This window comes from Nomascus leucogenys, unplaced genomic scaffold (genome assembly GCF_006542625.1).
Source record: "Nomascus leucogenys isolate Asia unplaced genomic scaffold, Asia_NLE_v1 Super-Scaffold_3019, whole genome shotgun sequence".
Lineage (NCBI taxonomy): Eukaryota > Metazoa > Chordata > Mammalia > Primates > Hylobatidae > Nomascus > Nomascus leucogenys.
This window is the reverse complement of record NW_022095789.1, coordinates 1,258,509-1,284,521: the sequence shown is the minus strand read 5'-3', so window position 1 is coordinate 1,284,521 and position 26,013 is coordinate 1,258,509. Positions and strand designations below refer to the sequence as shown.

Below are 26,013 nucleotides of genomic sequence, written 5' to 3'. Positions count from 1 at the left end.
AGGAAGCTACCACCAGGAACCTCTGGTCTTGCTTTTCCCTCCCACTACAAGCCACTTCCCCCTGGGAACCTTGGTGTCCTTGGCTATATGATGAGAGTAACAGAATTTACCTCACAGACGTGTTAAAGGATCGAGGTTACAAAAGCATTCTGCGGGAAGCTGTCTTTCCTCCTGGAGGTGGAGGCAACAGACAGAGCGAGCTTGGGGCTCCCACTTGGCTGGGAGATGGGGGAACATTCTCCCTTCTCTCAAGGCCACGAAGCTGGGAAAGTTCTAAGCACAAACTGAGCCCTGACACCAGTTGTGGCTTCCAGAGAAATGAGAATGATAATAAATAAGTGTAAAAAGAGTTAACAACACACCCTTTAAGCCAAGAAAAAAAATACATCAGGAGGGACAGTCACAATTGAGTAGACTGAGAGGAGGCGTGAGGGGCTGGACCATAGGGCCGGGAGGGAGTGAGACGTGAGAGGGGTGAGGGTCCCCCTCCCAGCGCCTGGAGATGGAGAGGAGTGGAATAGGCTGTGAGTAGCAGCTGCTGCGAGTCTCCACCCCGACCAAAGCAGCTGCTGCTCCTGTGCCCAGGCCCGGCCCATGCTCTGTGGCCATGCACCTAGCAGGCACCTAGCGGGACAGTGGCGTCTGCTTCAGGGACATGAGCACCGAGCGCAGGCGGGACACATCTTTGCACTGCTTGCTGCTCTTGGGGTTGAAGTCACATAGCTGGGCCACCTTCTCCCACTCTGTGCCTGGGGTCTCCTCCTTGGATTCCTTCACGAAAGCCTCCTCGGATGCCCTGCAGGTGGAGATAGGACAGGGTTTTCTAGCAGTCTGCTTTCCCCCAGCCTTTCCCTTGAGCAAGGCTGCTGTGCCCAGCCTACTCTGGGGCACTCTGTCCTCTCCAGCCTTGTGCCCCCCTGACTTCAGAGGATGGCAGCCTTGGCGCAAGGGGAAGCCTAGCTTGGTCCTGCCTCAGGACCTTGGCACTTGCTATCACCTCTTCCTGGAACACACTTCTCCCAGACCTGCTCCTGGCTTGCTGCTTCTTATCATTCAGGTCTCAGTGCGGGCCTTACCTCCTCAGAAAGGTCTTCCCAGCCGAGGCACTCTCTGTTCATTACCTCCCCATCAGGAGTTCCCAACCTGGGGTTCCTGACACCTAAAGACCCTTGGAGGTCCTAGGAGGACCTAATGCAGGACCTTGGCTATTTCACCATTTCCAAAAACTTGGCAGAAGTAGGACACTGACTAACCACCTAACAGAAGCACCTAGCTCAGCATTCCTGAATGTTCTGTATGAGCATTCTCCAGAAAGACTGTGGTCAAATATCTACGGAAAACCCAGCTAAAGAGGATCTTTATAGCAAGACTTTCAAAGCCTTTAATGTGCTGTGTGCATCGTGACCCTCCAAAGTGGGTATGTGATGGAATCCACCACATCCCAAGCATATTTCACTACAGAGCCCTTTGTAGCCCAGAACCAGCATTGTGTCTATGGGGCCACAGCTGGGGCATGAATGCTCCACTGCAGTCTGCTTTTGGTGGGAATCAAGTTAGGATGAAAACTGGCGGTCCTTCATCAGAAGTTCTGGTTGACAGTTACAGAAGCCACCGACTAAGGGACAGTGGGGAAACAAGTAAATACAGTCTAGTAAAGGACAAAATCTACACGTGGGACTCACTAAGAGAAAGACAATAAGGGATTCTTAGGTGAGGAGAGCTGGGTCTATGTCCTGTTTGACCAGCGAGGGTCGCTCAAAGTCCCTGGAAGTCCCCTCACCATCTCAAGCAGGACCAGTTCTGCCGATGCCAGACACGACTGATGGCAGGAGCTCTCCATGGAAGAGCTGACCCTGGATCAGGTGACCTGGCCCCTCTCTAGGGATGCTGGCTGTATGCTCATTTCCTAGCCTGTAAGATAAGGGTCATAGCTCTGCCCTACCAACTATTTCACCGGACTGAGAATTCAGTGAGGTAGTAAACAGGCCTGGGAAAAAGGAAGGTGCTGCATGGAGCTGGGTGGCAAGTGGGGATGAGGGGAGCTATCCTAGGAGCTGTGTCCCTTCAGGGTCCAGAGGCTCCCCTCTGTCCTTGCAGCTCAAAGTGTCCATGGTCCAATGGCATCAGCATGACGACAGAGCTTGTCAGAAATGCAGACTCTTGGGCCTCCCCACAGTCCTGCTGAATCAGAATCAGGGTTTTCACCAGACCCCCTGGTAATTCATAGGCATGTGAAAGTTTGAGCCTGGGCGCCGTGGCTCACTCCTGTAATCCCTATACTTTGGGAGGCAGAGGCGGGTGGATCACTTGAGGTCAGGAGTTCAAGACCTGCCTGGCCACCATGGTGAAACCCCATCTCTACTAAAAATACAAAAAATTAGCTGGGTGTGGCCGGGCGCGGTGGCTCACGCCTGTAATCCCAGCACTTCGGGAGGCCGAGGTGGGCGGATCACGAGGTCAGGAGATCGAGATCATCCTGGCTAACATGGTGAAACCCCGTCTCTACTAAAAAATACAAAAAATTAGCCGGGCGTGGTGGTGGGCGCCTGTAGTCCCAGCTACTCAGGAGGCTGAGGCAGGAGAATTGCTTGAACCCAGGAGGCAGAGGTTGCAGTGAGCTGAGATCACGCCACTGCACTCCAGCCTGGGCGACAGAGCGAGACTCCATCTTAAAAAAAAAAAAAAAAGTTTGAGAAGCCCTGGTCTATACTCTGTCTTCAGGGCTCTCCTGGGTGCTCTCTGGGCCATTTCCTCAGGCTCAACAGAAGCATCGAGCCCCCTGTGGTATTTCACGGCACCCATGCCCATCTGACATCCCATCCCTTGCTGGAAGCCTCCCATGGCTCCCCACTGCCTTCTGGATCAAGTCTGAGCTCAGCCTTGGCACAACTGGAGCTTTGCAGCCAGCCCCAAGCCAACCACCTCCCAGCCTCGGCTCCCACTCATCCCCACCCATCCCCACCATGCGGGCCTGTAGAGCTTCAGCCACTGCAGCCAGCTGGGCCTTTTCTCTCTGGATGCCTTGGCCCCAGCTGCTCCTCCCACCTTCTCTTCCCACCCTCCCTATCCAGCAAACTCCTTCTCACACTTTAAGGTCAGCTGAAGGTCTTGCATCTCTGAAGCCTGCCCAGGCTCCCAGGCAGAGAGTGGCTTCCAGAGCTCACTGTGTGTGTCCTTCCACGAGGCCCTTATCACAACACACTCCAGACCATGAGCACGGTGGGGGCGGCCTGTGGGTGTCTTACCAATCTGGCACAAGGCGAGTGCCAAAGAGTACTAAATGAGGGAGAGTGGAAGGAAGCAGACGAAGGCTCTGGTGTGCTCTGTGCCCTGTGAGAGGAGGCTTAGCCTTGACACATCACGGGCTGCAAGGGCACACCTAGAGTGAAGAACAGCAAGTACCTTCTCTTCAGCTCCAGAATCCCCACTGCCACCCTCCAGGATGTCTCTGCCAATTAACTGAGGTTGGCATGAGATAAAACCTGTTTGCCAATCCTGGTCTTGATTACTCATCACACCAAGCAGACCCCAAACCTGAAACATGTGAGGGGGCCTGTGGTGGTCTGGGCAGGGGCTGATGGCCAAAGTCAGTGCACCGGGGCAGGAGGAAGAGATGCACGTCACAAAGGAGCAGCTCTTGTCCTTTACATGCCCCCAGCATCCCATGCTCAGTGTCTGTTTTGTTCAATAAAAGACCCCTTCAGCTGGGCGCGGTGGCTCACGCCTGTAATCCCAGCACTTTGGGAGGCTGAGGTGGGTGGATCACCTGAGGTCGGGAGTTCAAGACCAGCCTGGCCGACACGGTGAAACCCCATCTCTACTAAAAATACGAAAGTTAGCTGGGCGTGGTGGCATGTGCCTGTAATCCCAGCTACTCGGGAGGCTGAGGCAGGAGAATCGCTTGAACCCGGGAGGTGGAGGTTGCAGTGAGCCAAGATCACACTACTGCACTCCAGCCTGAACGGCAAGAGCGAAACTCCATCTCAAAAAAAAAAAACCCTTCACCCCACACACCCACCAAGAGACATCTCAGAGGGAGGGAGCTGGGGTGCTTTGCCATTTGCCCCTCCCACATGGAAATGAGTGGCAAGCACATTCCTTTCTCTGCCATTATCCTGCAGGGCTCTGATTTAGCCAAGCAGCCTCCAATTCGCTGGAGGGAGGGAGGTGGTTGGTGCCTGCACCCACCAGGGAGGGCATTTGCCTCCTGCTCTGACCATTGCTCCGAGCCCAGCCACACTCAGTTATATCCCACAAGCAGGAACCTCAAGAAACTGTGGTGGCCATTTGCTCTCTAGCTCCCCCAACAGAGAAGCAAAAGAGACACGTACACGTAGCCGATGATATCAGCATCTGGCTGCTGGTAGAATGCTTTGTCAGCGATCCTTGAGGGAAAGATTGAGGGAAGGGGTTAGGTGGGGGAAGACAGATGGCAAGACAGACAGGCAGGCAGAAGGTTAGAGAGAGAGAGAGACAGCATTAGTACCTCCAGTGGGAGAAGTGTTAGGAAGCGTAGTTCTGGAAGGCTCAGCAACGACCCACAGCCCCAAACAGGAGAATGGGGACCTTCACCCTGGCCCCAGCGCCTTCTCTAAAATTCATCCCTGATCATGTTACTCCTGTTCAAACACCTTCAGTGGCTCCCCACCGCCCACGTCACTGCCCAACTCATCAGCCAAGGCCCTTACAGTGTGAGTCCACAGGTTCCTGCCTTCTCTCCCACCACTCCCTGGTGCCTAATACATCACATTTTTTTCTTTCGTACCCAGGACTAGAATGCACCCCCCTATCCCCTGCCCTTTTTTCCCTGATGACCTCCTAGTCATCTTCCAAAGCCCAAGTCCCAAGACACAGAGGTCTCTCCCTGACCTGTTTCCTTGCCTCCATGGCCTTCGTGCAGAGGGCCCTACTGTATTCGAGCTCAGTTGAACATGTGTGTTTTTCTTCTCTGCGCCCTTTGAGGACATAAGACTGGGTCCTCCTTATCTCCATCTCCTCAGTGCCTACCCCAGAGCCTGGCATGCAGCAGTTCCCTACACAGAAGGGTAGCTTTTCCCAGAACAGGCCTTTCCCTTCCTGGAAGACCTTGTACTGTGAAGGGCACAGCCTCAAAGGCGGGGAGCACTGGGCAGTGTTCAGTCATGTCCCCACGGCCCCCTCATGTCCCCACAGCCCCTCGCATGTCCCCACAGCTCCCTCATGTCCCCACCCTCTCATGTCCCCACCCTCTCATGTCCCCACAGCTCCCTCATGTCCCCACCCTCTCATGTCCCCACAGCTCCCTCATGTCCCCATCCTCTCATGTCCCCACAGCCCGTCTCATGTCCCCACGGCCCCCTGATGTCCCCACAGCTCCCTCATGTCCCCACAGCCCCCTCATGTCCCCACAGCCCCTCATATCCCCACCCCTTCATGTCCCCATGGCCCCCTCATGTCCCCATGCCCCCTCATGTCCCCATAGGACCCCTCATGTCCCCCCCTCTCATGTCCCCAAGCCCCTCATGTCCCTACAGCCCTCTCACCGGTTGTTGATCTTGTTCTTCTCTACTTGTTCACTCTGGCGCTGGTTCCACTCCTCCAGGTCCTTCTTGGCCTTCTCCCGCCATTCCTGTTCTGTCACCTTAGATGCAGCATCTAGGACCCCACAGAAGAATGAGTGGCTGCTTTCCAGCTGGGACACACAGGCCCGGCCGCGCTCTTCCGCTGGCCCCTGCCAGGCAGCCTCAGGGCCGCACCAGCCCAGTCCCACATTAAGGCATGCAGGGTCCCATGCACTCCAAGGACTCCCCACACACTCCACCCCACACACTCCACCCCACACACTCCACCCCACACACCCACCCCCACACCCACCCCACACACTCCACCCCACACACTCCACCCCCACCCCACACACTCCACCCCACACACCACAGCCCACCCCACACACTCCACCCCACACACTCCACCCCACACACTCCACCCCACACACTCCACCCCACACACTCCACCCCACACACAGCCCACCCCACACACTCCACCCCACACACTCCACCCCACACACTCCACCCCACACACACCCACCCCACACACTCCACCCCACACACAGCCCACCCCACCACACACTCCACCCCACACACAGCCCACCCCACACACTCCACCCCACACACAGCCCACCCCACACACTCCACCCCACACACAGCCCCACCCCACACACTCCACCCCACACACCCACCCCACACACTCCACCCCACACACCCCACCCCCACACACAACACCCACCCCACACACTCCACCCCACACACAGCCCACCCCACACACTCCACCCCACACACCACCCCACCCCACCCCACACACTCCACCCCACACACTCCACCCCACACACTCCACCCCACACCACTCCACCCCCACCACTCCACCCCACACACCCACCCCACACACTCCACCCCACACACACCCACCCCACACACTCCACCCCACACACTCCACCCCACACCCCCACACTCCACCCCACACACTCCACCCCCACCACACACCCACCCCACACACAGCCCCACCCCACACACTCCACCCCACACACTCCACCCCACACACTCCACCCCACACACTCCACCCCACACACTCCACCCCACACACAGCCCACCCCACACACTCCACCCCACACACTCTACCCCCACACACTCCACCCCACACACTCCACCCCACACACAGCCCACCCCACACACTCCACCCCACACACTCCACCCCACACACTCCACCCCACACACTCCACCCCACACACAGCCCACCCCACACACTCCACCCCACACACTCCACCCCACACACAGCCCACCCCACACACTCCACCCCACACACTCCACCCCACACACAGCCCACCCAGCCAACCCCGCCTCAGCCCCGCCCTCACCCAGCTCTTGCAGCCGTTTCCTCTGCTCCTCTCGCCACTTGCGGATGCTCTCAGGCTCCTGGGTCAGCCTGTCGGCCTGGGCAATGGCTGCATAGCCATCGGCAGGACCGTTGGCCTCCTAGAACACAAACACACAGCAGTCTATCCAGCCAGCACTCCTGCCCCGCTGTCTCTGCTGCCCCTGCTGGGGACCTGCTCATGTCTGGATAACTCAGCCTCAAACAACCTTCATACCCACCGTCTCCAGTGACTACACCTATCTTTGCACTTGCTGTTCCCTCTGCCAGCAACACTCCACCACCTGTGTGACTGCGGGCAAGTTACTCACCCTCTCTGTGCCTAATCATTGCCTCCGGCCCAAAGCTTTTGATACCCCCGAAGCAGGAGACTCAAGAAAGCGTGTGCCAGCCACTTTCTTTGTCATAAAATGGGCTAAATAACAGTATGCACTCCCATGGGAGGACATAAGGATGAAATGAGTTAAAAATTATAAAGAACGTCGGGCGCAGTGGCTCATGCCTATAATCCCAACACTTTGGGAGGCCAAGGCGGGCGAATCACCTGAGGTTGGGGGTTCGAGACCAGCCTGACCAACATGGAGAAACCCTAACTCTACTAAAAATACAAAAAAATAGCCAGGCGTGGTGGTGCATGCCTGTAACCCCAGCTACTCTGGAGGCTGAGGCAGGAGAATCACTTGAACCCGGGAGGCAGAGGTTGCAGTGAGCCGAGATCGCGCCATCGCACTCCAGCCTGGGCAACAAGAGCAAAACTCTGTCTCAAAAAATAAATAAATAAAAATAAAAAATAAAAATACTGCTTGGCACAGTGAGTCCCTCGTGTTACTGTCATTAAAATCACTCTCTTTTGTGGTTGTATTAACTCCTAACACTTAGTCCAAAAAGACCTCACTTTATCTTTTTTGGTTTTTTGTTTTTTGTTTTGAGATGGAGTGTCCCTCTGTTTCCCAGGCTGGAGTGCAATGGCGCAATGTTGGTTCACCGCAACCTCTGCCTCCCAGGTTCAAGTGATTCTCCTACCTCAGCCTCCTGAGTAGCTGGGATTACAGGCGCCCGTCACAACACCCAGCTAATTTTTTGTAGTTTTAGTAGAGACGGGGTTTCTCCATGTTGGTCGGGCTGATCTCGAACTCCCGACCTCAGGTAATCCACCCACCTCAGCCTCCCAAAGTGCTGGAATTACAGGCTTGAGCCACCGTGCCCAGCCCAAAAGGACCTTACTTTATAATGTGTTTGTCTGTCTCTGCCATCAGAATGTCATCTCTGTCCTTTTCACTGCTATGTCCCCAGAGCCCAGCACAGTGCCTGGCCCCGCAGATGCTCAGTAGATGTTTGTTGAGTAGAGAAGCATCCCTGAGATATGCAGCATGATCATAGCTCAGATCACACCCTGGGGAAGAACTTGGACTCTGCGGCCTGGCTGCCTCGGTTCAGATGCCACCTCTGATACTATGAAATGTTTGTAAGGCCTAGGAGAAATTGCTTAACTTGCCTGACTTTTGTTTTCTCATTTGAAAAATGGGGCTGGGCATGGTAGCTCATGCCTATAATCGCAGCACTTCGGGAGGCCAAGGCAGGAGGATCGCTTAAGGCCAGGAGTTTAACACCAGCCTGGGCAACACAGCAAGACCCTGTCACTATTTCCTTTTTTTTTTTTTTTTTGAGACGGAGTCTCGCTCTGTCACCCAGGCTGGAGTGCAGTGGCGCGATCTCGGCTCACTGTAAGCTCCGCCTCCCGGGTTCACGCCATTCTCCTGCCTCAGCCTCCTGAGTAGCTGGGACCACAGGCGCCCGCCACCACGCCTGGCTAATTTTTTTGTATTTTTAGTAGAGACAGGGTTTCACCATGTTGGCCAGGATGGTCTCGAACTCCTGACCTCGTGATCCGCCTGCCTCGGCCTCCCAAAGTGCTGGGATTACAGGCTTGAGCCACTGTGCCCAGCTGACCCTATCACTATTTTCAAAAAAATTTTTTTAATTACGGAAAAAAAGGCCAGGCATGGTGGCTCATGCCTGTAATTCCAGCACTTTGGGAGGCCAAGGTGGGCAGATCACCTGAGGGCAGGAGTTCGAGACCAGCTTGGCCAACATGGCGAAATCCTGTCTCTACTAAAAATACAAAAAATTAGCCGGGCGTGGTGGCTGCTTAGGAGGCTGGGACCTGGGAGAATAGCTTGAGCCTGGGAGGTGAAGGTTGCAGTGAGCAAAGATCGTACCACTGCACTCCAGCCTGGGCCACAGAGTGAGACCTGGTCTCAAAAAAACAAAGGAAAGAAAAATGGGAATAGAAGGGGCACGGTGGCTCACACCTGTAATCCCAGCACTTTGGGAGGCCAAGGCGGGTGCATCACATGAAGTCAGGCGTTCGAGACCAGGCTGACCAACATGGTGAAACCCCATCGCTACTAAAAACACAAAATTAGCTGGGCGTGGTGGCCCGCGCCTGTAGTCCCAGCTACTCAGGAGGCTGAGGCACAAGAATCACTTGAATCCGGGGTGGGGCGGGGGAGGTTACAGTGAGCCAAGATCACACCATTGCACTCCAGCCTGGGCAATAAAAGTGAGACTCTATCTCAAAAAAAAAAAAAAAAAAAAAAAAAGGAATAATATTAAGAACACCTCTAAGAGCTGTTGTGATTTAATGCTATAATATTTGTGAGACATTTAGAAGAGTGCTTGGTGTGGAGTGATGGCTCAGTGAATAGTAGCTAGAATTACTACTATTATTATTCATTCCCATTTTACAGGGGAGGAAACTGAGGCCCAGAGACATGGCACAACATAGTGGCAGAGCCAGGGCTAGCGTCCAGGTCCCTGACTCCCAGGCAGGGGCTCTGCTCATGTCTCCCCACCCCTTGCCAGAGCCGGGGACCCAAAGCGCTGAGCACCGTGAGCTCTGCTCACAAGGGTGTGGCACCCTCTGGTCTGGCAAAGCCTTTCCAATCCAGGTCGAGCCACACCCGCTCTGGCACCCACGCCCTCCGCATTCCTGTCTGCAGGCATTTGCACTTCTGGCCTGCAATAGTCTCCCCTCCCTCCTCCTCCTTCAAGCAACTTATCAAAACTGCCATGACTGCCTGCGTTGTTTGACATCTCCTCCACACAGGATTGTCTGGCACACTCTCTGTCCTACGGCGCCCACCTATCCTCAGTGCCTGGCAGGTGCTCAGTAAGCAGTGGCTGAATGAGCAAAGACCCCTGGAGCCAGCAGGCACCCGGTTCAAGGAGGAGCTCTGGGAGAGGGAACATATAGAAGGAACATCAGGGCTACGGTCTCCAGCTGCCTGGGGAGTGAGGGAAGGGCAGGCAAGGACAGGGGTACAGCCTGGCTCCTGGGATCATCGGAGTAGCTGGGCACCGCCCTTACTCCTCTCCAGCACAGCACTGCATTTCAATTCAGAGACTCTCTCCCAACATCCCAGTGGACCCTTCTGGGGCCCTTATCCAGAGAACACAAGTTCACTGCTGCTCCTTTCTGGGAACAATGCTACTATAAGGCCAGGCTACCAGGGACTTCTCCCAGCACCACTGCCCAAACCTACAGAGCCTTCCATCTGCAGACAACTGCACTATTACTTTGTGTACACGGGTTTATCCAGGTGCCCTATTTTATTTTCTTCCCAGCACTTGCCTTTGTCTGAAATGACCTGAGAGGTCAGAGAAGTTGGAAATAAAAATAAAAATACAATGAAGGCATCCATCTGACCACCACCCAATCCCCACTCCTTGAGCAAACATGTACTGAGCCCTTTCTCCGTGCCAGCCCATGTGGGTGTTTAACAGGAATCCCGAACGTCACTTCACTTTTCATTCTCCAAATTTGCCCCACCCTCCGTCTGAGAAAAAGGCACCACAATGCCCTTGTGGGGGAGGAGGAAGGGAAGAGAGGGTAATATCTGAGCGTTGTCTTCAGGGTGACATCCACAGGCATCGAGACCTCAGCCTTTAGGTCTATCAGAAGGGGCAGTGCGGGCTGCCTCCCGCAATCATCACTCATTCACTCGCCTTGTGTTGCACAGCATTTTCACAAAACCTCCTTTGCTTTCTTGGATTTTTGTTCCAGATGTTAAAATGAAAGCCTAGGGACATTGAACAAGTTCCCGAGGGTGCTGAGGCCCCAGCCTCCTGTTTGTCCTTATTTCTTCTTCCTTCCCATCCCCCGTGCAAGTCATCAGCAGGGCCTGTCATCGCAATCTCTAAAACTCTCCCTCCGGCCCTCACCGCCCCGGGCCTGGACCTCTGCTGGTCTCTGCTTCCTGCAGCCCCATCTCCACAAAATGCCCGAATGACCTGTTCGGAGCCTAAATCTGATTTATCATGTCACACTTTAAAATATCCAAAGGCAGCCGGGCACGGTGGCTCGCACCTATAATCCTAGCACTTTGGGAGGCTGAGACAGGCAGATTGCCTGAGCCCAGGAGTTCGAGACTACCCTGGGCAACGTGGTAAAACCCCATCTCTACTAAAATACAAAAATTAGCCACGTGTGGTGGCGGGCGCCTGTAATCCCAGCTACTCAGGAAGCTGAGGCAGGAGAATTGCTTGAACCCGGGAGATGGAGGTTGCAGTGAGCCGAGATCGTGCCACTGCACTCCAGCCTAGGCAACAGAGCGAGACTCTGTCTCAAAAAATAAATAAATAAAAATAAAATAAAATATCTGAAGGCTCCCTATTATGGCTAGAACAAAATTAAAGTGATCTGGTCTCTCCCTGGGCCTCTGATTTCTGTCCTCTGTCCGTGCACTCTTGCCACACTGGCCTTCATGCAAGCTCATCTTGTATCCCCTCAGAGGCTCTGCCTGGAACATTCTTCCCCCAGAATCGAGGGTCTACAGCTTCCTAGGGCTTCCCCTGCCTCCTGATTGAGGCCTTGGCTTGTTTACCTGTTTATTGTCTGTGTCCTTCCCCTTCCCTCCCTGCCATGAGGGCAGAGGCTGCCTGTTTCCAAACAGCACCCAGCACTGGGAGGGCCTGGCTGCAGGAGCCTTCCAAGATACTGAATGAATTCATAGATGTTCAGGCTTGGGGACAGGGATGAGCAGACATCTTCCAGGAATTTGGGACAGGGAGTCCCTCACAATTGAGAACCATGGCTGGGGAAATATGAACCTTGCTGGAACACAGGTCAGATAAAGACAGCGGGGAAGGCAGGGCACCATTCTTGCCTGGGGACAGAGTACAGTGGGGAGAGATGGGGAAGGGCATTTCAGGCCAAGAGCCAGCACGTGTAAGAATCACGTGGACCAGGAGCCTTTGGGAAATGGATACACAGATGCCACCAGATATGGGAGGAGAGGAGTGGAGAGGGGCCCTGGGCGGGAGTCTCTTTTCATCTGTATCCTTCAGGGCCCGCCATCTCCATAAAGCCTGCCCTGATTTTTTTTTTTTTTTTTTTGAGGTGGAGTCTCGCACTGTCGCCCAGGCTGGAGTGCAGTGACGTGATCTCGGCCCACTGCAACCTCCACCTCCCGGGTTCAAGCAATTCTCTGCCTCAGCCTCCCGAGTAGCTGAGATTACAGGTGCCCACAACCACGCCCGGTTAATTTTTGTATTTTTAGTAGAGACGGGGCTTCACCATCTTGTCCAGGCTGGTCTTGAACTCCTGACCTTGTGATCCACCCGCCTCAGCCTCCCAAAGAGCTGGGATTGCAGGCATGAGCCATGGTGCCCGGGCTGTTTCTTTTTTTGTTTGTTTGTTTTGAGACAGAGTCTCGCTCTGTTGCCCAGGCTGGAGTGCAGTGGCGTGATCTCTGCTCACTGAAACCTCCACCTCCTGGACTCAAGTGATTCTCCTGCCTCAGCCTCCCGAGTAGCTGGGATTACAGGTGGGCACCACCACGCCGGCTAATTTTTTATTTTTAGTAGAGACAGGGTTTCATCATGTTGGCCAGGCTGGTCTCAAACTCCTGGCCTCAAGTGATCCGCCTGCCTCAGCCTCCCAAAGTGCTGGGATTACAGGCATGAGCCACCACGCCCAGCCAAGTTTTATTCTTTTTGTTTCACTGGTAGGAAAACTCTATCTCCAAAGAGCCAAGGTCATCCAGCCAGGAAGTGGCAGAACCAGGATTCAAACTGAATTGCTGGGTGTGACTCACCACATAGTAGCTAATAGGGCCCAAAGTCACTTCTGTGAGGCATGGTTTGTGTGCCTGCTTGTCTCCCTCTCAAGAGAAGACTAGAGACTGGGTCCCCAGCTCCGGTTGCCCCCAGGTCTCATGGCCCGCCTTCCTCTGGGACACACTCCCACACACCACCCTCAGCTCACCTAGGGGCTGGGTCAGGAATTTGTGAGAAGCGTGCGGGGCTGCAGAGCACTTTTTTCCACAGACCTTTGGGGCAGCGGAGCGGAGCCTCTAATTCTCATTTTACAAACGAGAAACCAGGCTCAGCGCAGTTAAGTGACTAGCCCACAGCCAGCCAGCTGGGAAAAAGCAGAAAGTGAAGTCCAGGTCTTCTGACTCCATCTAAACCTCCGCTGCAGCCTGCAGTCTGGGTGTGGGAACAGCCTTAAGGAAACTCAGCCTCCACGGTGTCCTGCCCCAGGCCCAAGGTGCCAAGCCTGGCCAAACTGGGCTCACATCTCTGCCACTTGCCACCAGCTGCAAGGCCCACTGATGCACTCTAGTGGGGGCTACACAGGGCTCACCCGAAACCTTTGGCCTCTCCTGGCACGTCCCTTCGTGCAGCAGGTCCCAGGCTCGGGTGAACCCCGGACTGAGTGACCGACCCTCTGTGGCTTTGCACATGCTCTTCCCTTGGCCAAGGCCACCCACATCCCCCTGGGGAGCCTCGGAACCTCCTGCCAGCGTCGCCTCACAGTTGCGTTCCCTAACTTTACTGCAGGCTCTGGCGCCTGATCCTGGATTCAAGTTTTACCTCTTACTAGCTGCACAACTCGAGCGAGTCGTTAAACCTCCTGTATAAACAGGAATAATGCCAACCGGCATCACAGGGAGTTGGGAGGACTCAGGGAGATCATGCATGCAAAGCGCTTGGCTGGTGCCCACACAGAGAAGAACTCAATCTGTCAGCTCCTAATGCTTCCCCAGAGCCAAGCCCTCACCTTCCTGGGCTCCCATTCACTTCTTTCCAGGTCCCTGTCTTCTATCAGAAGCGAGTTTGGGACCAGGCGCAGCGGGTCACACTTGTAATCCCAGCACTTTGGGAGGCTGCGCAGGAGGATTGCTTGAGCCCAGGAGCTCGAGACCAGCCTGGCCAATATAGTGAGACCACATCTCCATAAAAAATTAAACAATTAGCCAGGCATGGTGGCCCTCCCTATAGTCCCAGCTACTCAGGAGGCTGAGGCAGGAGGACCACTTAAGCCCAAGAGTCAAGGCTGCAGTGAGCCATGATCACACCACTGCACTCCAGTCTCAACCACAGAGCAAGACCCTGTCTCTCAAAAAAAAAAGAAAAAGAAAAAGAAAAAAAAGAGAGCTCTTTGGAGACAAACTACCTAGTGGATTTGTCTCCATATCCGTTTATTCACTGCCCTAGCAGGTGTGTGGCCATAAAAGAATGTGCACTGACCAAATGAATAAACGACCAAACGTATAAACCAAGTGAATAAACAAGTAGCTAGGTACACAGGGGTGTGGAGGGCACGGGACGAGTGCTGGACACTCCATCAGAGGGGCTGGGCTTTACATCCCCCTTCTGCCGCTCACTGGACTCGCGACCTTTGAGAAGTCCCTTCCCTGGACAGCTTGGCTTTCAAACCTGTTAAATGAGTGGCAATATCCTACTGCCAGTGGGAAGTGAGGCTCACGAGATGCTGTGGCAACACTCTGCAGCCACAGAGGGCATGTGCGTGTGAGGGGCAGCATGGCTGCTGCGGCCCGCTGTTCCAGTGTGGCAGGCCCCACACCTGCTGGCCCCCCGTGCACCATGACCAGGAGAGCACAGTGGTGCTGCCAGCAGGCAAAGCCCCGAGAAGCAGTCACCACTCATTATTTCCGGGCTGCTCAGAACTTATTTTCCTGCCCCTGTCCCCACCCTTGCCAGTGACAGTGAGTGTCAGGGGCCACAACTGGGCTCTCCTTTAATCACCTGAGCATCTCAGTGGGGAGATCAGTCACAGCCAGGAGGGTTGGCAACCAGGAGAGCTCACCAGCGGCTACAGCAGTGTTCTGACCCCCCCTCCCAAGCTCTGGAGAGAGAAAGGGGCAGGAATGGCCAGGACCAGAAGGCAGGAGGCGACAGTCAGGGCCAGGCTTGTCTCAGTCTAGCTCCCTAGAATCCCTCTCCTGAGGGACCCCTCTGGTGGGCCCATCCATGAGAGCCTCTGTGGACCCACACCAGCCAAGCGCGTGCTGCGACTCCAGGGATGGCCAAGAGGATGAGCCACATCCTTCTTTGGGATTGATCAGCTAAATCTAAGCTAAGCTGAGCTGCTGATTCCTCTAAGTAGCTCAAAGGAGGATGATGGGAGTATTAGGGGAAAGGAGAGAGGATCTGTGCAAAGGTGGGGAGGCGGAGTCCTGCAGGGCCCTTCTGTCCCTGCCCTTGGCTGTGCCAAATGGAACTGGAATAGTTGTGGGCAGGCTCGCCCTTAGGCTGTATTGGCAACTGGGTTTGTAGCTGGACCCGCTAGTGGTGCACAGGCTGCAGAAAAGAGTAAGAAAGGAAGCACAAAAGCTCTGTCCAGGATCCTTGAAAGTGTTGGGTGTGCACAGGCCAAGGTTTCTCCTCCCCCTGCAGGTGCAGGCCAGACCTGCTATGCTCAGTCCTAAAGAGCTGGGGCTCTCCACCTGTGACCCAGGTGCTGTGGCCAGCCAGTTCCAGCAGCAGAGTGCTAATGCAAAGCACACCGGGTCAGAGGTCAGGAGATACAGGCAAGCTGGGGCTTTGCCACTAAGCTTCTGAGTGATTAAGCTCATCTGTGGCCCTGCCCTGCCTGTAAGGATTCTAGGATGGCACTGATGTGATATGATTTACAAATAAACACACCTGCTGTGATTCTTAGTCACAGTGAGAGTAAGAGTTCTCACTGAGATTGGAAAGGAGGCCCACGGCTCCTCAGATTTACCCAGGGCTCACCCCAAGTGAGTGACCTGGGTGCACCAGGTGAATCACCCAGATTCACCCAGGGCTCACCCCAAGTCAGTCAAATGGGGTGCACTCCAGAAGTGGCTGATTTCCTGGGTGACTTTGCATTCACCATTTCACCTCTCTGAGCTTCGTGATGCAAATCTTTAGGAAAGGTAAATGATCCTGCTCAGAGTGTTCTAGGTACTTTCTTTTTTGAAACAAAGTCTCACTCTGTCGTCCAGGCTGGAGTGCAGTGTGCGATCTCAGCTCACTGCAACCTCTGCCTCCAGGTTCAAGCAGTTCTCCTGCCTCAGCCTCCTGAGTAGCTGGGATTACAGGCACCCGCCACCCTGCCTAGCCAATTTTTGTATTTTTAGTAGAGACAGGGTTTCTCCATGTTGGCCAGGCTGGTCTTGAACTCCTGACCTCAAGTGATCTAGCCACCTCAGCCTCCCAGTGCTGGGATTACAGGCGTGAGCCACTGCGCCCGGCCATGTTCTACATACTTCTGTGGTTCCAAGCGTATCTCCAGCTCCAGGTCCACTTTAGGACACAGAACTGTGGAGTCAAGCAAAGTCCTTCTGAATGTGCGCAGAGCCTGGGCAGCCTAAGTCGCAATGATCTACCAAGCTGCACAGAAGCAAATCCTCATTCTTTGACTCCCTCGGGCCCAACTAGACATGAAGCTGCTGAAGTCCTAGAGATCGACTTTTCCAGCTTGCTGATAGTTGAGTAATTTTCCAGAAACAGGACTTGGCCAGTTTCCCTGCATAAGGTACCAGCCCATCCCTCTTACGTAAGAAAATAAGTATTGTTTACTCCCGCAGAGGATTTAAGAAGCCAGCTCCTCCAGGGCGGGGCTCAGAAGATCCCACAGCCAAAGTCCCCAGGATCAAGGGTCTTTGGCCCAATCTGAGTGAGAATGAGGGCTCTGAGGGGAGGTTTAGCCCCACCAGGCATCTGGTTGGGGGGGCCGAAGAGAGGACTATTGCATGCCTCTGTGGTCTGAGTTCCCTCAAAGTACTAAAATGGATTTGTGTGTATGCAAAGGGAAGAGAGTTAAGTGGGTGCAGACAGAAGCAGTCTTAACTAGAAATACACCTACTAGGGTTTTCCTTTTTGTTTTTTTTTTAAGACTGTCATGCCGGGCACAGTGGCTCATGCCTGTAATCCCAGCACTTTGGGAGCTCGAGGTGGGTGGATCACTTGAAGGTCAGGAGTTCGAGACCAGCCTGGCCAACATGATGAAACGCCGTCTCTACTAAAAATACAAAAAATTAGCTAGGCGTGGTGGTGGGTACCTGTAATCCCAGCTACTCAGGAGGCTGAGGCAGGAGAATCACTTGAACTCAGGAGGCGGAGGTTGCAGGGAGCCAAGATCGTGCCATTGCACTCCAGCCTGGGCAATAAGAGCAAAATTCCGTCACGGGAAAAAAAAAAAAGACTCACCCAGGCTAAGTGTAGTAGTGTAATCATAGTCACTGCAGCCTGGACCTCCCCAGCTCAAGCTGTAATCCTCCCACCTCAGACTACTGAGTAGCTGGGACTATAGGCACACACTATTGCCCCAGCTAATTTTTCATTTTTTGCAGAAATGGGGTCTTACTATGTTGCCCAGTTTGGTCTCAAACTCCTGGACTCACGTGATCTTCCCACTTCAGCCTCCCAAAATCTGGGATTACAGGCGTAAGCCACTGTGCCCGGCTGGGTTTTCCTCCTTTTTTGTAGTATAAAACCACTTAAAGAATTTGTAAACAACCCAGTGAAAGTGAATGCCCTTTTCTTATCCCCATCCCACCCGACCCTTGGGGCTAACCATTGTTAACAGCTGGTACACATCCTTTCAGATACGTAGTGCAAACTTTTATTTATTTATTTATTTTTTGAGATAGAGTTTTGCTCTTGTTCCCCAGGGTGGAGCGCAGTGGCGTGATCTCGGCTCACCGCAACCTCCACCTCCCGGGTTCAAGCTATTCTCCCGCCTCAGCCTCCCAAGCAGCTAGGATTATAGGCATGTGCCACCACACCCAGCTAATTTTGTATTTTTAGTAGAGATGGGGTTTCACCGTGTTAGCCGGGATGGTCTCAATCTTCCGACCTCATGATTCACCCACCTCGGCCTCCCAAAGTGCTGGGATTACAGGCATGGGCCACCGTGCCCAGCCCAAACATATTTTTAAAATTAAAAAAAAAAAAAAAGGACCATATTGTGTATATTATTCTGCTGCTTTTTCCACTTAATGTATTGTGGACATCTTTTCGTGTCAATACAGGAAGATCTGATTGCCTTTTTTTTTTTTTTTTTTTTTTTGAGACAGAGTCTCGCTCTGTCCCCTAGGCTGGAGTGCAGTGGCACGATCTCGGCTCACTGCAAGCTCCGCCTCCCGGGTTCACGCCATTCTCCTGCCTCAGCCTCTCCAAGTAGCTGGGACTACAGGCGCCCGCCACCACGCCCGGCTAATTTTTTATATTTTTAGTAGAGACGGGGTTTCACCGTGGTCTCGATCTCCTGACCTCGTGATCCGCCCGCCTCGGCCTCCCAAAGCGCTGGGATTACAAGCGTGAGCCACCGCGCCCGGCCCCTTTTTTTTTTTTTTTTTGAGACAGAGTTTCACTCTTATCTCCCCGGCTGGAGAGCAATGGCGCAATCTCGGCTCACTGCAACCTCCACCTTCTGAGTTCAAATGATTCTCCTGCCTCAGCCTCCCGAGTAGCTGGAATTACAGGCACCTGCCACCATGACCGGCTAATTTTCTGTATTTTTAGTAAAGATGGGGTTTCACTATGTTGGCTAGGCTGGTCTTGAACTCTGACCTCATGTGATCCACCCACCTCAGCCTTCTAAAGTGCTGGGATTACAGGCGTGAGCCACTCTGCCCGGCCCTGATTGCCCCTTTTATTTTTATTTATTTTATTTTTATTTTTATTTATTTTTTTTGAGACGGAGTCTTGCTCTGTCACCCAGGCTGGAGTGCAGTGGCGCAATCTCGGCTCACTGCAAGCTCCGCCTCCCGGGTTCACGCCATTCTCCTGCCTCAGCCTCTCTGAGTAGCTGGGACTACAGGTGCCTGCCACCACGCCCGGCTAATTTTTTGTATTTTTAGTAAAGACGGGGTCTCCTGACCTCGTGATCTGCCCGCCTCGGCCTCCCAAAGTGCTGGGATTACAAGCGTGAGCCACCGCGCCCAGCCCTGATTGCCCTTTTTAACAACAGCCTGGTTTTCTAATCTATCTATTCAGTCCCCTGATGCTGGACACTTAAGTCGTCTCCAATTTATCTGCCATTATAAATAATCCTGCAAAGAATCTGGGTGGCCTTGTCCAATTATTTCCTTTGGGAAAATTCTGGAAGTGGAATCTCTGGATCAAATGGCCCACCCTGTGTGTGGAGATGGCCTGGGTTCTGCCTCCCGTCAGTGGTGCATGGTCAGGGAGGGCCTTGTGCTGCCTTCATCTCATGCCACTGTGGACCACTTGACCTTTCCCTCGCAAAACCAGACATCACCATGGGCAACCTGAGGCTGCTCCCCATCAATCTCGATCTCTAGTGGTCCTTATTCTTCTTCCCTGCCCTCTACATGACAAAAAAACATGCCAAAAACCTTTCTCTATGTTCCCACCCTAATGCATCAGACATAATGAACAGGAGAACTTGGAGCTGTAAGCCTACAACAATGAGGCTTTAAGTTACTGAGACCAGGGCTGTGGGTCCTCACCACTGCTGAGACAGAGCCCTACTTACCTGAAACACATCTCCATTAACTGTGGTCCCCATGTCCTCAGAACCAGCTGGAAAGAGAACAAGGAGATAGCATTACTCACTGTTTAGCTTATAGCAAGCAGGAAATGGTCCTACATTAGCCCCTCAACCCAAACTCTGTGTACACCCATGTATATATTGACCCATATGCAAACAGACATAATGGATATATATATAACTTAGGCTCAATCCCATCCCTGTTTATAAAGCCTCTCATAGCCATTAGTACATTTTATTTTTACCACAGCCCTGCAATGAAATTGTTGTCAACCCATTTTACAGATACTCAAGCTGAGGCTCAGAGAGGCCATGCGATTGCTCAAAATCACCCAGCCAGTAATAGCTCCTTACCTACCTGAAATCACTGACCCCTGGTCATGGCTGGGAATGGCCAGATTACCTGTGAAGCCTGTGCCTGGTGAGTAGGCTGGGCTGCTGTCAGCTCAGGGCGGGGGCTATACTGGATAAGGAAGAGAGGGGCCTACGTGTCTCTGCCTGTCCCTGAGGTGCCTTGAGCAACCGCTCCTCCTGGGAGAGCAGGAGTTGCAGTTCCCACCAGAAGCACCTGGCATATTTTTTTCTCTTTGTGCCCCTCCCAGAAGGAACTAAGTTTGCCCTCAGCAGTGACTCCTCCCTGTCCCTTTCCTTGACATTTGATTAGTCACAAATTCCTGGGGCTTCTGCTACAACAGTGACATTCACAGTTGCCCTCCACTCTCTCCCGCAGCTCAGCCCCAGCCCAGGCCCTCAGCACCTTGCACCTGCACAACTGCTTTGCCTGCTAGCGGCAAACACCTGGGAAGACATAACTGTGTCTCTTTCTCTTCTCCTGTGTCTTTCCCAGAGACTTGCATGCACTTGTGACTTTGCAGGTGCTCAATAATTATTTGTTGACTAAACAAGTAAATAAATGCATGAAAGAAAGACAACGAATGCATGGCTTTTGCCCATTCACAGGCCCCCTTGACTCCAGCCTCTCCCATCCCTCTTTCAAACCAATTGCCAGGGCTGACAGTCTGTAAAACATGCACTTACCTGTGCCTCTCCTCTGACTCAAAATGTCATGAAAACAAACTCCAAAGAAATCCACTTCCCATGGACCACAGTGGCCTATAGCGCCTGCTCCTGCCTTAAGGACTTTGCAGGTGCTGTTCCCTCTGCCTGGAAGGCTGCTCCCTCACTCCCTTCAGCTTCTGCTCAAATGCTGCCTAATTAAAGGCCTCCCTGACCACACCCCCATCCACCCCTTGCGTACCCCTTCCTATTCCTCCAGCAGTATTAAGCGCACTTACTACAGCCTGCTATGTTTATTTGTGTATGTGTTTATTATCTGTCTTCCCCCAACGAACAGACCCTCCATGAGGGTGTGGACTTGGTTTCATCCATGATGAGGCCCACCTGCAACAGCCCCTGGCACATAACAGGGACTCAATAAATATTCGCCAGATGAACACATCTAACCCTGAACACGAGGATCTCTACAATCTGGCCCTGCCCATTCCTGACTCACTTCCCACCAGCCCGTCCCACAAACCCTAAATTCTGGTTTCCTCCTTCCCCAAACACACCACCCTCATCCCCAAGCTTTCTTCCTGCTTCCCTCTCTAAAGAACGCTTTTTTGGGCTGGGCGTGGTGGCTCATGCCTGTAATCCCAGCACTTTGGGAGGCTGAGGTGGGCAGATCACGAGGTCAGGAGATCGAGACCATCCTGGCTAACACAGTGAAACCCCGTCTCTACCAAAAATACAAAAAATTAGCCGGGCGTGGTGGCAGGCGCCTGTAATCCCAGCCACTCGGGAGGCTGAGGCAGGAGAAGGGTGTGAACCCGGGAGGCGGAGCTTGCAGTGAGCTGAGATCGCGCCACTGCACTCCAGCCTGGGCAACAGAGTGAGACTCCATCTCAAAAAGAAAAAAAAAAAGAATGCTTTTTGGCTCCATTTATTCTCCAAGGTCCAGCTCATAAGTCACCTCCTCTGGGAAGCCCTCCTCTGCTTCCTTTACTTCCCTAGGCACTTATGGAAGGTCTCACTTCCGGGGTACCCCAGGATATCATAGAGTATCCCGCACCCTCTTGTGCCCCCCAGGGGCCGTGTGTACCCCCTTACCAGGCTCTGTGTCCTATTCAGCTCCTCAGGGCTCCAGCATGGAACGGGTGAGAAGTAAACTATTGGCTAAATGGAAGTTGAATTGTTCTTTTGAGGCCTGCTGTTATCTGCAAGGCTCTCAGAAACTGCTGTGCCTCCTAGCAAAAAGCCATGCAGGCCACATGAGGTTATTAGGCAGATGGACAAATAGCCATTCACCAGCCAGAGAGGGCTGTGAGCAGTGACAGTGGGTTTGGCCTGGGGACTCAAGGGAGGAGTACTTAATCCCATGGAAATAATCCCTGGTGACATAAATCATAATTGACTTTGCTTTCACAGTCAAACAGTGATTGATTCCAACCAACTCTGTCAGCTGTCACCCCCGTTCCTTCAGATAAGGCTTCTCCTGCATGGGTGTCCTGGCCCCTAAATCACAGTGGGACCAGTAGCATTTCAGTGGCAGCATCTTCTGCAAAGGGGCTTCTTCTGCTGGGGTGTCTCTTCTAGCAGGGCCTCACGTTACCAGGGTCTATTCCCTGTGATGCTGGTCTGTACACTTGGCCTTCTCGAGAAGTTGCACCACCCCACTCCACCCTGACCAACCCCAGTCTCAGACCCCACATCTGCACGCAGCTGCCCGGGGTCTACCCTGACCTTCAGAAAGTCTCTCTGCCTCAGCCTCGAGAGTGTTCCTCTGGACATGCAGTTTCGGCCTCCTTAGGAGTCCACACACACCCACGCAGCATTCCAAGTACCTGTTCCCACAGTGCTCTCCACCCGCCCACTGCACATCACCAGAGTCCACACTCACAGGCCGGCAGAACAGGACTGAGGCAGAGACACGTCCCGGGGATAAACCCCTGGGTGTTTGCTTCCCTCAGCTGCCTGACCCATTTTGGAACAAGGGCAGAGAGGGTCCAGAACATTCCTGTGAGCTTACTGAGGCCCAGCGGGGGAAATGGGCTTGCCCAGAACTGACAGGCAAGTCAGAGCCAGGCCTGGTGCTCAGAAAACTGGGTGTGAAAATGGAAACCTACCCAAGGCTGATGAATGGAAACAAAGTGTCCATCATCCAGATCACCCAGGGCCACAGATCCAGCCAGAGAGGAGGGGATCCCTGTGGGTCCAGCACAGACCTACACCAGATACCTCTTTCCCCAGGGGCAACTGAGCCCAGTGTCAGCACAGAGACTGCTAATCTGAGGACCCCGACATCTAAGAGAAGGTGCCTCAGAGGTACTGACTGGTGGCTGCTGCTAAGCCAGCTTTTGCCCAGCTCTCAGCAGGCCAGGGCACTTTTTCTCTGCCCCATCCAGGCTCCTGGCACACATCCCTGGTCAGGGGAAGATTACCTGTTCAGCACTGCGTAGGCTGAGAAGGTCAGATCAATTCTAGCCCATCTGGCCACCCAGTGAGCCGCCATCCCTCAACACCTCCCTGCTCCCCAACCCGACTAAGGAGGGCAGCTGAGCCTTTGCAGAGTCAGCAGGTATGCGCCTGGGAGACCCTCAGAAGGCTGTGTCCCCGGCACCTCCGTGGAAGAAGCAAGCGTGTCGTTGTTTCTCTCCCTGTCACCTCGGGTCTGAGGCCAATTTGTGCCCCACTCCTGCCAACGACAGAACTTGCCATCCAGGCTGTAAGCCCCTGGAGCCCCACCATCCTGGGAGAGGCCGCAACCTGCTCAGCTCCCTCAGGCATCTGGCTGCCCTCAGCCTGAATCCCATCTTCTCTCTCCTAAGGTTCTGACAATGGCTCCCCTCAGTAGGACCTCCCCACAAGGCCTCCCTCCTCTTCCCTGCACCCCTCCCCCAACAGGCCCCAGTGAGCCAGACTGAGGAAAAGGGTGGTCTCACAGAGGTGTGGTCCAATGAATACTGGTGCATTAACTGGGGCAGGCATTTCTTGGAAATTCCCTGGGACAGGGCAGATTCTGTGCTGAGGTGCTGGAAGCTTCCACTTCAGAAGCCCTCCATTGCTGTCTCAGACAGGTGGCAAAAGACCCCGTGCTTCTCATCCCACATCCTATCTCCTCCCAGGGAGGTGACTGCTATAGATTTTTTTTTTTTGAGACAGGGTCTCACTCTGCTGCCCAGGCTGGAGTACAGTGGCATGATCACAGCACACTGCGACCTACCTACACCTCCCGGGCTCAAGCTATGCTCCTGCCTCAGCCTTCCCCAGTAGCTGGAACTACAACTACAGCTACATGCCACCATGCCTGGCTAATTTTTGTATGTTTTGTAGAGATGGGGTTTCACCGTGCTGCCCAGGCTCCACAGCATTTGAAAAAGCATGGAGCCCAGAGTTGGGAGGCGTGGGATCAAGTCCTAGATGGGTCATTCCTGGCTGTGTGACTCTGGGCAAGATACTCAGATTCTCTGGGCCACCAGTTTCTTGCATGTTACAAAAGCCTGGTTACATTTCTCATATCAAGGAGATACAGAGTTGCTTCAAACTCCTCAGCCACAGGAACTATCTTATTCATTTCTGTATCCCCAGTGTCCTGGCACACAGTAGGTGCTCAGCAAACGTTGAACAAATACAAACATAGCTGTGAAGAGCCTTGTAAACATCATTAACCAAAACATGTCTATATGTATATACGTCAGCACTTATTACAACAGGCCCATAAACCTCTCCAAAATGACATTAACAGGAAGTAAAACCTGTTTTGGATGCACCCATGAAGGTGATATCTACTTTTTTACTAAATATTTTGCAAAATCATTCTTGCTAGCCAGAACCAGGGCAGAAACATCATTGATAAAGATGATCTCACAGGGACTAGGCCCTGAACTCTGAGGTCTGAAGCCAATCACAGTAAATCATAATAGCCCCGGACCACCTTTGGAAAACCATTAAGTGGACAACTACAAAAACCCTGAAGGGCCCTACCGCATCTGACTGATGTCTCTTTGCGGCCCACACTCCGGTGTCTAACTCAGAGTCAGACATTTGGAAGGCAGTGTGGTCAGGTGGAGAGGGCTTCGAGTCTGACAGAAACAGGTTTAAATTCACGGCCAGGTGTGGTGACTCACACCTGTAATCCCAACACTTTAGGAGGCAGAGGTGGGAGGATTGCTTGAGCCCAGGAGCTCAAGACCAGCCTGGGCAATATGGCGAGACCCCATCTCAAAAAAAGGAAAAGAAAAAATATATATAAAAGAAAAAGAAACAGGTTTAAATTCTTGATCTGCCACTTACTAGTTATTTCAATAGCATACCCCCTTAAGCCTCAGTTTTACCATCTCTGAAATGGGTTCAATCACGTGTATGAAGTGATTAAATGTAACCAAGGCGCTTAGCCCAGCGACTGCCGAATGGCAGGTGGTCACCGGGGGAGGTTAGTGAGTTCCTGGAGCACTCAGGGTCCTCTTTTTTCCCAGCTGCAGGAGAGAGCTAAGCCTGAGGGGCCAGGAGGGCTGTGTTCTGCCCACACCTGCACACTTAGCTGGGAGCCTGGGACACCCAGGCTATTAGGAGGCTCAGGAGGGACTCTCAAAACTGAGCTGGAGTTGGATTCCAGAGCCAGGCAGCGGGGAAGCTGGCCTGGGGATGAAATGTCATGACCGAATTCCTGTCCCAGGAGTCACCAGATCCACAGCCCCAGGCGAGGCCTCATCCCCAGCTCGGAAGTCCTACATGGAGACCTCCAAGAAGATTCTTCCCCACGTCCCCCAGCTCCTGCCCCGGCTGGCCTAGAGCAGGCTCTCTTCCCTGTGCCGCTGGGCCCCGGCCGGGGTCCCCCGGGTGCGCGCCCTGAGCCCCGCTCCAGGCCCCGCGCTGACTCACCCCGACTCGTGGGGCCCGGCTGCGCGGGGGCCGCATGGCTGCCGGCAGGTGCCCCGAAGCCCTCGTCGTTCTCTATGCCTGCAATCTCGCTCTCCTGCTGGGCCAGGAAAGCGGCCGCCGGGTCCTCCTCCGCCGCCTCCGGGGCCCCGCTCTCCGACGACGAGAAGAAGCCAAAGTCATCAGCCATTTTCCCCGCGCCTCCGCCGGAGCCTCCGCTGCGCTCGGCTCTACCTGCGCCTGCCCCGCGCTGCGTCCGGCGGCCGCGACGCTGTCACCCGAGCCGCGGGGAGCCGGCGTCGGCGGGGACGGGCTTGGCGCGGACCGCACTTCCTCTCCGCCACCGGGCCCGGCTGGCTGTCACTGCGGTGCGGGCGCCGCGGCGGGAGGAGCGGAGCCGGAATGCGGTGACGTCACCGCGGGGGCGGGGCCGCAGGGCC

General features: G+C 53.9%; 1 protein-coding gene across 2 annotated transcripts; it reads right to left on the bottom strand.

Moving 5' to 3' along the window:
• Positions 1 to 304: 304 nt before the first annotated feature.
• CLTB (clathrin light chain B) lies at positions 305 to 26,013 on the bottom strand. Of its 2 annotated transcripts, XM_030808460.1 has the most exons (6): positions 25,577 to 26,013; positions 19,682 to 19,728; positions 6,887 to 7,004; positions 5,523 to 5,634; positions 4,332 to 4,385; positions 305 to 796 (listed from the first exon to the last, which is right to left on the bottom strand). In XM_030808460.1, exons 1-6 carry the CDS (start codon positions 25,761 to 25,763, stop codon positions 625 to 627), a joined length of 690 nt encoding a protein of 229 aa, XP_030664320.1. In that variant the 5' UTR covers positions 25,764 to 26,013; the 3' UTR covers positions 305 to 624. The 2 variants fall into 2 exon arrangements, with proteins under 2 accessions (XP_030664320.1, XP_030664321.1); XM_030808461.1 differs by lacking the exon at positions 4,332 to 4,385.

Bases quoted from the DNA above. Each gene is read 5' to 3' on its own strand.
- CLTB (XM_030808460.1), bottom strand. From the start codon at position 25,763: ATGGCTGATGACTTTGGCTTCTTCTCGTCGTCGGAGAGCGGGGCCCCG. The intron at 5,635-6,886 runs GTGAGGGCGGGG...GTGGGGTCCTAG, and splicing joins GAAACGGCTGCAAGAGCTGG to ATGCTGCATCTAAGGTGACA. The intron at 4,386-5,522 runs GTGAGAGGGCTG...CTTTCCCTCAAG, and splicing joins AAGAACAAGATCAACAACCG to GATCGCTGACAAAGCATTCT.